The 11951-nt window shown below is 44.2% G+C and overlaps 1 protein-coding gene across 4 annotated transcripts in view; it reads left to right on the forward strand.

Annotated features, from left to right (window-relative positions):
- Positions 1–11895, forward strand: part of LOC135500106 (adenylate cyclase type 1-like) — a 48618-nt gene extending 36723 nt beyond the window's left edge. For 3 of the 4 annotated variants that reach the window (XM_064791312.1, XM_064791315.1, XM_064791314.1), the window contains 12 exons: positions 825–966; positions 1183–1280; positions 2305–2343; positions 3785–3869; positions 3989–4084; positions 4529–4806; positions 4978–5098; positions 5219–5338; positions 5459–5605; positions 5921–6137; positions 7012–7136; positions 7311–11895. In XM_064791312.1, the coding sequence (XP_064647382.1) occupies positions 825–966; positions 1183–1280; positions 2305–2343; positions 3785–3869; positions 3989–4084; positions 4529–4806; positions 4978–5098; positions 5219–5338; positions 5459–5605; positions 5921–6137; positions 7012–7136; positions 7311–10172 (4330 nt within the window). In that variant the 3' untranslated portion in view covers positions 10173–11895. The remainder of the gene's footprint in view (positions 1–824; positions 967–1182; positions 1281–2304; positions 2344–3784; positions 3870–3988; positions 4085–4528; positions 4807–4977; positions 5099–5218; positions 5339–5458; positions 5606–5920; positions 6138–7011; positions 7137–7310) is intronic. The other variant, XM_064791316.1, reaches the window with a different exon arrangement.
- The last annotated feature ends 56 nt before the right edge of the window (positions 11896–11951 follow it).

An 11951-nucleotide genomic window follows, 5' to 3' on the forward strand; every position in this document is an offset into this window, starting at 1 on the left:
AGCCCTTATGCAATTTCATATTGAATAGTGTACTCGTTTTTGTAGGGCCACCGATATGTCGTGTAGTCTTCAACTTATTATGTTGCCGAATCGTACAGAGCACATATCTGAACAAGGTTATCGTTCTAGGATGTGGTGGTTTCATTCCCTGGTCGTATTTTGTTGTTGTTTGGTTTCACTGGTTATCCTCAGTATTACAGTTATACATTTTCTTAAATCTATTGTCTAAAAACTTCGTTTTTTGCGTGCTCAGGCTAGAATTGAGCCAACGACAATACCTGTAGCTGTGGCTGAAGGACTGCAGGCACTGCACACCGGCACGATCCCTGACTTGACTTTCAAGAAATCAGTCCATCAAGTTTTTGTTGCGCTCTTGATGAGAATGAACCAGAAAAAAAGGTTCAATCTCATCACTGTTGTCGTTTTTTGTCTTCGATATCCATATCTGTTTAAACCGTAATTATCTCAGTTCTTTGAAGTTGGTTCATGTTTGTAAATTGTTTCAGCGGAGCGCGATAGGTACAAAAAGTATTTTTAGGGATGTCAGGACTAAATGCTAATTGACTTGCAGGTTTTGTTTTGAAATTGCAAAGTTAGCGATCAGAGCCAGATTAGGGCCCGGTTGCTCAATCTGCGCTTGCAGTAACGCTGGCGTTAAGTTCTAACAGTGCTAGATGGTTTCATCATTATGCATGCAGTGACCTTTGAAAATATAGCATGAAGTCACGTGCCATGATCTCATCACGTTTTTCTGAGGAATAACTTCGTGGGATCAATTTATATTGCTTAAGATTGTTTCTGACTCTGACAAGTTAACTTTGCAGACATTCGGATGCTTTCCAGCCAATAGACCGTGTCAATAAGTTCCTTGGCTCCGCCATCTCCGCCCGAAGCGTTCAGCGAGAGAAGACAACGCAGGTCAATTACGTGACGTTACGGTTTAGATCTGGCCAACAGGAGAATAGGGTGAGTGATCTGCGGACGGACTGTCTTCAGAAGATTTGTTCGTTGTCTTCAAAACTGGGATGTTATTTGCTTCATCTCACCAGTTGATACTGCGAACCCTGCTTAGTGACCTGAGCTCTTTTACATAATCTGCCTTCTCTAGCAAATCCTTCAAGTACAAAATGGCAAAAGATGCTTCTTATTTCGCAATCTCATGTCACTCTTGTCTTCTTGCAGTACAACCGAGTTGGTGACTTTGCTTTCGGGAGCAGCATGGCCTGCTCACTCCTGGTGCTTCTCTGTATCACTGCGATGCAAGTTCAAGTTCTGCCAAGGTAGGTCAAAGTGCTGCTCTCCACTTAAGAAATGAGGAACTTCGAAAACTTTGGGTTTCGCTTTGATTTAAAAACTGACCAGAAGAAGAAAAATCTTCTTCCAAAGAACACTTGAGGGCTACGGTCGCCACGGTGACAAGGTATTTCCTATATTAAGAAAATAAACCGATACAAGGCCTAAAGCTGGTAAGATTCGAAAACATCTTGATCCACCATATCCGCCATACGCAGTGGTAACGGCCTCATCCAACACAAAGATACATATCCGGCGGCAGCCTACCATTATATATACTCCTGAAAATAATCAGACTTTCCACTCGAATTGCAGAGTGATATTGCATGCATTGATGTATAGTGCTGATACACTAGGGACGAGGTAGAGTAGAATTGTGTGCGGCGATTTACATTTCGGAACCACGTTACATCTCTTTTTGAATTGTACATATGATTGTACGCATACTGAGATATCTACACATACCTACAGTCAGTTACAATTGCTGAAATGCACTGAGATGTAGTGTGTCTGATAAGACGTAGAAATGATGCCGAGTCAGCGTGATCACGTTCAATTGTATAGAGTGGTTTCACGTGATGTCATCACCTACCATGTTTAAGTTGAGGGACAGACAAAAGAAATCAAGCCCGAATGACCATGACGGCATTTGATTCAGTTAAGTCCGGCACAACAAACCATTGTTCTGCCCTCCAACATGGTTGACCGTGTAAACACTCTATTGTTCACGTTCCTCAACATGCATAAAGGTATCCGAACAACACACATAAGTGTATTGTTTGGAATGTGTATTGTCCGGATACCTTCATGTGCATGATCATGTCGAAAAATCGTCATTAGAGAGGTTCTGCTATCCCGTTCCGAGATCGGCTCCGGGATAGGCTATCCCGAGGCCGGAGCCGGAGCCGGGATCAGCTGATTGGCAACTACCTCTTCAGTGTTCCTAACTATCGGTTTGAATATCATTTGTGTTACTTTCTGTTTATTTCATGACCCTTCTTTGTCCCACAGTTCGAAAGGTTTTACAATGTTTGGTGATTATTCTCTGAGGTACAACCAATTTCGGTTAACTTATGCCTGGGTTTCGGCACCCTTGCTAAACCTATCATCTGCTTCGTCTCAAATAATCACTATTGGCAAATGTTACTAGCTTTTTCATTGGCTGATATCGTTTGGCGACAATTAACAATACATCTGAGAAGATCAAAACTCGTACTGCAAATCCATTCTTGATTTATTGCGAAAAATATCACACAAAACCATCCCATTTGCATGTACAATGTACATTGTACTACATGAACATCTTATCGAATGGTATTACAAGAATCTTATTGGAATTTTTGAATTTAGTACTAAGTTGTTTAACTCGTCCTGTCCTTTTTAAAACACTGGTATATCTGCAGTTCTGCTAACTTCGATTGCTACCTGAGCTTAAGACTTACAAAATCGAGATGGAATTCTGTCACCAGTCTCCGGTGGTGGTGGTGTTGGTGGTAGCTACTGACGTTCGAAACCGGGAGATAGAATAGAAACACTGAAACCTCCTACTGCATGTGCATGGGCTTCCTGTGTCTTTATCAAAACTGAAAATGAGCCTAGCTTGCCCCAGATACACAATTCAGGCATCTACCTCACTGTTCCTTCTTTCACTTTACATCACTGGGACACCGCATGATAGCATCAATTTGAATTTGAGCCAATTAGTCAAACCACTTTTATTCAAACCAGTAAGAATACACGACTTATGTGTCGTAAAATTCATCTTATAGTTTAATCAAAAGTGCAAATATTGGCATATGAACATTTTTTTACACTGGACCCTACCTACCATGTATATGATGGAATATGTCAACACGATTAATGAAGTTAAAATTAGCAACAATTTCCGACAGAAATACATACCAGTAGACCTTTATTGCTTCGTCAGCAATTTTTAGTCACGATCTGAACTGGGATGAATTAAATTTTTTTTTTTTTAAATATCGCTCATCTACTGCGAACAGAAATCTAATTAAGCTGTCTTGTATCCGGATTATTAACTGCCTGAACTGAATACTGATGAACGTTGTAAAAAGTCCTTATCAATTGCGAGCTCGAACCGTTTCAATGGTATCGCTCTTATCTGATTATGAAAAGAGTAGTTTTAGTTTTAAAGCTAAATGTAAAGGTTAGAGGCCCAAAATCTCGTTAACGATGATGAGTTATTATCGTGTACTTGCTCAAGATGTAGCTCGAAAATTGGTAGTTCACCAATACTGATGATGTGCAAGAATACTGTGTCGATGTGTGTGTCTAAGCCGGTTAAAACGCATCTGTAAGGATCCCCTCCACCGGCTCAATCGCGTCGGCACAGTGTGTATGTATCAGGTGCAGACCGAAAAACCCAAAACATGTGAAAAACATGTGAAAAATCGTATGATTAGTTGCCACGTTATTCTGTGTTCTATCAGCAGTTTCGTAATCAAATCATTCTCTCTTTCCTTTTTTGCAGGACAATCCTACTGCTGATTATGATCATGGTCACCTTCACGTGGATTACAGTTATTCTTATTTTTATACTCGCTGCCAAATTAAAGGTAGGCATTTTTGATTGTATCGACTTGCGCATGAGACATTTCCTTAAATGCTCGTCGTTCCAGGAAATTCCTGGACATTTCTTTTCGCTATTTTCTAATGTTCTGTTCCTTCCTTTCAGTGTCTCGATTATGATATACGGCGGAAAGCCCCTGTACGCCTCACTCTGATCATCCTCACTATCATATTCATATACACTGTTAGTCAAGTTAACGTGGTAAGATAACATTTCGACCAGTCAACTACACGTCTACCGGTGTGAAAGTTTGAAATATCCTAGGATATAATGTCCAGGGGGATATATGACATTTCCTAGGATTGAATCCCTGGGATACATTTTCGACTGTTACAATGGCCATCCCGATCCTTGTATTTTGCATTGGGATCTTCACAAGTCCTTGAGAGCAAGCACGGCGCCCAGTTACCGTTGGAGTTATACGGATTTAAGATTGCCATCTCGCGATGCTACCTATAACGATAGACCAGGCACCTAGAGGTTTCTTAAATCTACCCGAGATGCTTGGAATAAGAGGACACTTGAATAAGCCTGCGACCCTATTCCCCTGATCAAAAACAAGCATTCGTACATGAAAAATAACTCACATTTCACTCTCACCGTCTTGTTGTATTCAATACTTTGATTCTCTTCGTCTTGTTTCAGCTTTGCTGTGATGGAGGCATCGTGTTCCCAAAAGACAACGGGTCAGGAGCAGGGGCCTCAGTAGTCCACCAAACCTTTATGGCAGGCAACAACCTGACCTGCCGCTACCCGCAATACATCTACCTGAGTGGTGTCCTGGGCTACATTACTGTTGCGGTGTTCCTGAGGCTATCTGCTATTGTTAAACTGCTGATCATGATCATTATTGGTGCGGCTTATATAGTGGTGATGGAAGTCACTCATCCGGCTGTCTTCTGGACTTACGACAAGGACATGGGGTAAGCTTGCAGATCACTGCCACGGGCGAATTAAACTCTAGTCTGGTAGCGGAGATCATCCCACAGTCTAAGCCATTCGGCGAGAGATAGACCTAGTTGCCAAGATCAGTTTGGAAGTAGAATGGTGTCATCTGTTCAGGCAAACTGAAACCCATTTTCTCTTTCTTCCAGCCTGTTGGTTCCATCTCACGCCATGGGTATCCTGGCCCTCATACAGTTCCTCATCATGCTCTTCGTACACAGCAGGCAACAGGAGTGGACGTACAGACTGGACTATCTTTGGAAACAACAGGTGAGATTCATTCCGCTCCTAGTTGCACGATCATCTGACTTGAAAAATATTTTGACTTTTGACCTATCTATGACTCTCACCATCCCTTCGTCTCAAATTCATTCTTGTTTTCTTCTATAGGCCGCAGACGAAAAGTTGGAGATGATGGAATTACAAAACAACAATCGCCACATTCTCTGTAACCTCCTACCTGCCCACGTGGCCGCCCACTTTATCGGCGCTAACAACAGGAGTAATATGGTGAGTTGATCTTTTTCGTTACCCCTAACCCTCTTCGTTGGGCTCCGGTATGCTTTCATCTTGGTATTTACTCGTTTTATTTCAAAATATGTTGATTTACATAATATACTGGTATTTCAGGAGTTGTACAGCCAGGCCTACTCCAGAGTAGGTGTATTTTTCGGGTCTATTCCCAACTTCTCCGAGTTCTACATGGAGTTGGACGCTAACAACCAGGGGGTGGAATGCCTGCGGGTTCTTAACGAGATCATTGCTGACTTTGATGAGGTAGGTCACTTTAATGCCTGGACTGGTTCCGAATTCACTGACTTGGGTGACGGTGGTCTTCGTCCATGTCAGACACGATTTGTATTTTACATAGATTGTGTATTTTACACATGGAATGCAGTGCAACGTTCCCATCAGGGCTTTGAAATGCTTACACAATCTCTATTAGTTTGATGATAGAAAGACCAAAGCAGGGTACGATGATTCAAAGTATCGTCGTCTTTCGAATAGAGATCGACTTCGTGCACTGTTCTCAACTAAAAGAGCTTAAGTGTATGTGTAGCCATTCTGCATTCATTGTTATCGCCGTTTCAGTTGCTAAACGAGGAGAGGTTCCAAGCTGTGGACAAGATCAAGACAATCGGTAGCACATTCATGGCAGCAGTAGGTCTGACACCTGACAGAGTCATACAAGACACTGACGAGTCAGTCCTTCAGTCCATGACGGTGCTAGTGGAGTTCATCCTGGCCATGAAGGACAGACTCAGCGTCATCAATGAGAATTCGTATAATAACTTTATGCTTAGAATCGGTAGGTTAATGTACCCCCTCCAAACAGTATCCTCCGAAAAGACATAAGAGCAGGATTGATGCTTGCATGACCTTCCATAGTATGCACATCATAGGTAACCGGAAAAACGCCGACCGACCGACCGACCGACTGACCGACTGACCGACCGACCGACCGACTGACCTGCCAACCTACCCTCATATGCAGTATCCCTTTCGCTTCTCTATAGCACATGTACCTGTGTAGTGCCCAGCGCAATGGACGTGATGGAGTCCGACGTGTCTGACAGCAGCATCTCCAGTCAATTATACCGGGAAAACGAGCCCACGCGGTAAGGAACTGATAACGATACTCTAAAGATATGCTTTGTCTACATGGTCGGTGGATATAAAAACATGATTTGGGCCTAGTATATGCACTGTAGTTTTTCTACTCGAGTGTCTCGACCGATGCAATGCATGAACTGCAACGCGCAACATGCATTTGTTGTCATTCGACCAGCTTACGTGCGCTTGTTTACAATTTCATTTCATATGACCTGCTATCGTGGATTGGATATATCACATTGACTTATGAGTAGGTTGGCAGGTCAGTCGGTCGGTCGGTCGGTCGGCGTTTTTCCGGTTACCCACATCATACGCTATCGAAGTCGGACTGAAGGCGTAGAAATGATGCATACAATGCTATGAAATACGCTCGCTACCCTCTTGCGTAATGTAGTGTCGTGTGTAACAGTGTGGAAGCCTGGCTCTACCGGCCTCGAGGTTCAGTTGCGACCTCGTCAGCATCAGGCCAGTTGGCAGAGCCTGTTTTTTTTATCTGACGGACATTTTTCCCCTGGTCAGGGAGATCTCGGAATTCCATTAACCAAGTTGTCCCTTTTTTCATATTTTAGGTGTAAATGTTGGCCCAGTGGTAGCTGGGGTGATAGGCGCACGAAAGCCTCAGTACGATATCTGGGGCAACACCGTGAACGTAGCCAGTCGGATGGATAGTACAGGGAAGTTAGATTATGTACAGGTAAGTTGTAGTAGGCATCAGTACACACTATTCCTATTCTGAAAGGTAGGCCCTTCAACATGTTGGCTACTCAAAGACAGCAGCTTTTGGGGTCAATTTGGAAGGCCTCGGCGTGCCATATTGGTGCTGGGGGTTATTTGTCACTGATTCAGCGATTCATTGTTTTCCTTTCAGACAACAGAAGAAGTATTCAAAATCCTCAAGGACCGCTACGACTTCCAATGCCGAGGTACCATCAATGTGAAGGGTAAAGGCTTCATGACCACCTACTTTTTACTGCGACGAAAACCAAGCACAAGCTTCTCAGACTTCTCTCTCCCGGGCGGGGGCAGTTTCACCCGTAGCCCGATCAGCCATACGAGTATACGATCGTCTCTCTCGGCGAACTACTCTCTGAGATCACCGCAGAGGTCACCGGAGAAGGTCTCAATGGAGAGCCTGCAGCGGACTGGGTCAGACGTTCTCCTGGCGTCAACAGGGAAACGCCCCAGTTGCGACTCCGTCAAGAATATTTGCCAGACTCCACCTGGCAGCATCAGTGGATGGGGAAGGCGCAATAACGGTGAATGTACCACACCACGGGATACGATGCGCAGCGCAAAGCGAAACAAGGGCAGCAATTCGTCTCTGGCGAGTTTCTTGAATAATGAGGCGCAGTGTAGCACGCTTTCGTCGAAGGTCGGAAACTCACCCGAACTTCCCATGGTCCACTTCAAAAATATCAACTTCTACCCAACGCAGACTGGCACTCAGTCAACATCTTTTGCGGATTCGTCGCAAGCGGAATACATGCAGGCGAACAATCTGATGCAGGGTGATCGGCCTCAGCAGTTGCCGGTTGGGATATTCGGGAATCGGACGGAGTTGCTGAACAATCAAATTAAAGGATTTAAGTTCATAGGTTCGAAGACTTCTGGTTCACCCACGAGGCCGTTGCCGCCTCTGCCACAGGGTCATATTCGCAACCAAACCAACCAGATGAGCCCTGTACATCTTGCGAGGGCGCCACTATGCAGGCAGATGAGTGAAGGTGGGGTCCAGCCACAGCGACCGCAAGTCGTCAAACAACACAGCTTGGACAGTGCCTCTTTTCTGAAGAATAAAAATCTGAAGCCGCATTATCTAGAAGTCGCCAATGAAGAAGCTCCGAATTATAACAAGCCGCGATCACCAGTACAGACCAAGATCAAATCGCCGGAACACAAGTACAGGGAATCAGCACTGCGAAAACCAGTATTCCCGGAGGTCATGCCAACCTCCCCTGAACACAAATACAGAGCGCCTGAATGCACGAAGCCATTATTCACCGACTGCCATATAACAGAAAACCGAAAAATGAGTGCGCCTGATTTCGACAAATTGAGAAGGCCACCCGCACCTCTTCATATTGAAGAAAGGGCACAGACTCTCCAACACGTTGGTCGTGTCACTTCGCCAAAGTACGCCCTGGGTTTTATAAATCCGCTGTCGCCTACGCAAATGAGTCAGTCATCTCATGGAAGCTTTGACGAAAGCTTCCGATCAAATTCACCTCAGAGTCCGAACCCCAAGAGTCCGCTAAACGGATCACCAGTGAAAACGCCTAAACTTTTAACTCCTGATCTCGGACTGATAAAGGAGTTATCTTCACCCGAATCAGATTACCATCATGCTAGCTCTTCTAAGTCAGAAAGCAGTGCGCCAGTATTGGCTGTAATTGACGGATTACAAATGTGTATACCGGAACGAAGTCCGCCACCTGAGGTGCATGCAAAACCAGACTCTGACCCAAACAGAGCGAGCATTATGACTATCGATACTGACGTCACCTACGATACTGATGTCGGAGACACTGATTTTGGTGAAACTGATGTTGGAGATACGGATGCTGAGTCTAATATGAATAGAACTGACTATGAAAATGATAGCACTAGCAATTGTGGGTTGTCTGATCTGGAGGATGGATTGCAGGAGTGGCACTACCCTGATGGTGAATCGTCAGCGGTAGGGGATACCGATGATGATGCGCTGCGGGATGATGACTTTGATCAAGCTTTGATCTCATTACAGCCGGTGTCTTACGACATTGGTATAGGGCCCATTACAATGCGTGATTTGAAAATTCATAATATGCAAAATGGTTGCGAAGCGGCGGCGAGACCAAAATCAAGGACCCAAAATAGCCCCGGGCAGTCAAGTCCGAGGAAAAAAGACAGTTTTAAAATCCCCGAGCACACTCGCAAGCAGGAGATGTCTTTTGTAGAAACGCTGCATCAGCTAACTGAATCAGGTCCGACCAGTTTAGCTGGTGCCGGGAAACCGCCAAGTGTTGGCTCTGGCAAGAGGAAGTCCGATAGCCCTGAGCATAATGGGACCAGTCAAAGCGAGGAGAACGGAGATGTGTTCGACTCGCGAGAGTCTAGCTGCGAACCGGAACAGGCTTGTGCCTTGAACTCTCTGCCACCTCCGTGCAATAAGTCCTCAACTGAGAGTACACAGTCTGATACTCAACCTACCACATTGAACTCTGGTTCGGGAAAAGCACAGGGTGGTAAAGTGCGACCTCATCAACCACCTTTCCAAGTCAAACGTCGCCAGAAATTTGGTCTACCTCCACGCCACTGCCGAAGCCTAGACTACATCCCAAGCGATGCGGACGACGGGCAGAGCTCCGTTGCGTCCTCCGCGAACCCGAGCCCCAAACTGCCGCGCTGCTCGCTAAACATCCCGCCCCAACTCCGGCAATATCTCCTCCAGCCAGACAATATCAGTCTATCATCCTTCGGCAGCTGCAGCGAACTCTCCCGGAGCGATCCGAACCTCAACTACGATTCTAGCTCTGCAGCCTACGAGTCGGAATACGACAATTACCGACCAGGAATCACGAGTGATGACGAATTCTTTAACAACGATCGTGGAAGTGACGTAGATCTAAATGATTATTTTGATGACGTAGATCTTGAAAGTGTTGGTGTAAGCGACAGTTTTAGCTTTGATTACGCGGTACCCGCGTCAGTGAAACAAGCCCAAAATTGCCAAAAGTCAACGGACGTGTGATGTAGATCCCTTGGTGGTAGTCAGATTATCATGGCATTTGCAGTTTTTCGTGTGTCGTAATACTCAAAATAAACTTTCATTGTTGATTTTTGATCATATCCGCTATGATTGGTAAATAATCATCGTCAGTGCCGATCGAGCCCGGTAATAAAAAATCAGACTTGCTTATTCATGTTGAAAGCCAATGATCGATACATAATATGAATATAGGTCGTTGCCTTTATAAAATTGACTTGGGTAACGCCAAAAAGGTGCCGTAGTTTCTTATATCGCAGTACAGTGGGGGTTTACGGCAGAGTGCAATACAATGGTGTATGCAAATATCTGAAGCAAAATTGTGACGTGCAAGTGGACCATTTTTCGTCACAATTACTATCCACAGCATCAATCAGTATACGTAAACGGCTCTTGTAGATACACAACATTTCTTGTAATTTTTGTCGACGGTATATCTGACTGCATTCATTGGCTAATCAAAGAGTTGTGACATATTTTTACCAAGTTTTGTGTATTTTATACTTACATGTATGTGTTGGTAGTGGTGTTATCAGTTCAAACAACAAAACAATCGTGACATTACTGTGTCAAATAAGGATATTATTTCTATTCCCTATCCCATCATTTGCCGTGGAAGTGTTATGCGTTCTTACAGTGAGGGAGTGAGTGTTCATTTGGCATGGGAACTGCCCATAAGATTTGTCGGGAAATCGATACAGAAGCCGTTTCATCCAAAGTAACCTTGGCTGCCGGGACACTGCACTCCTAAAAATCTACCAAGTAGTACGTGGCTCATCGTTATTATTTATACGGTCGTGGTTTTTGGGGCATGGTATGGCATAGGCAAAAACACGAAACCGTATGGCGACAATGTGACTGGATCAGGAGGGAGGGGATTTGTAATGTTGTCTTGCCAACGAGTTTTGTCAACGAGTTTTTGAATCTCTGAATAGTATTGTGCTTGTTTTATCCCTTGCGATCCTGGCTGCGGACATTTTTAGTCACAGCTACTTTTGCTGAAGAGAGCACACAAACGGCTCGTTAGCTTGGATTACATAATCAATATTCTGGTCTTCTTGAACAAAAACACTGTATAATAAGCAGATGCACTACAGTTATGACCAGCATATCAATTCGAACCCTGTTAGTGGCATTGGTGACGAGCTCTTGTTCATTAAGATGTCTGTCTGGCGGTGGGTACGTTTTTATGCTCGCCACTGGGGATGCGCTTTTCCACTTCCACTGCATGAAACGGTTGTGGTATGTGTTCTTTTTAAAACTTTATGTACTTTGCACTCAACGGTCATGAGTCTGGCAGAAAGTTGTTGTTTTCTTTGGCAGACATTCTTCTTCTTCTCCTTTTTAGTAGCGAGGTAGATGCTTTTGTGAATACGTTGAGTGCTGTTTATAGTGATGCGGGGTATAGACTCGCTTTTTCGTGAAAAGTTTATTAATCGGCACCATAAAGTTTTATTTCATAGTATTTGGCATTGGATATCTCTGAGTCTGTCACCGGCTTATGCATGATGTCAACATGACAAAGTGCTGAGATGGTATGTGGCCGGTTGAGAACCATCTACTAACAGTATCGTTCAGGGTTTGTGACTAACCAGGTGTAGACCTATGTACTTTGTCTGTTAGTCATTTATCATAGGTTATTATGAATAGGAGGATTGTTTGCACATATGTATAAAGATAATAAACGAATACTCTTATTTGTAAAATATACAGGCGTTCTTGTTCGTTTTGTGTTCTATGGCCACCAAGCTAAAGCCTTATCCG

The sequence above is a fragment of the Lineus longissimus genome, chromosome 16, assembly GCF_910592395.1.
Source record: "Lineus longissimus chromosome 16, tnLinLong1.2, whole genome shotgun sequence".
Classification (NCBI taxonomy): domain Eukaryota; kingdom Metazoa; phylum Nemertea; class Pilidiophora; order Heteronemertea; family Lineidae; genus Lineus; species Lineus longissimus.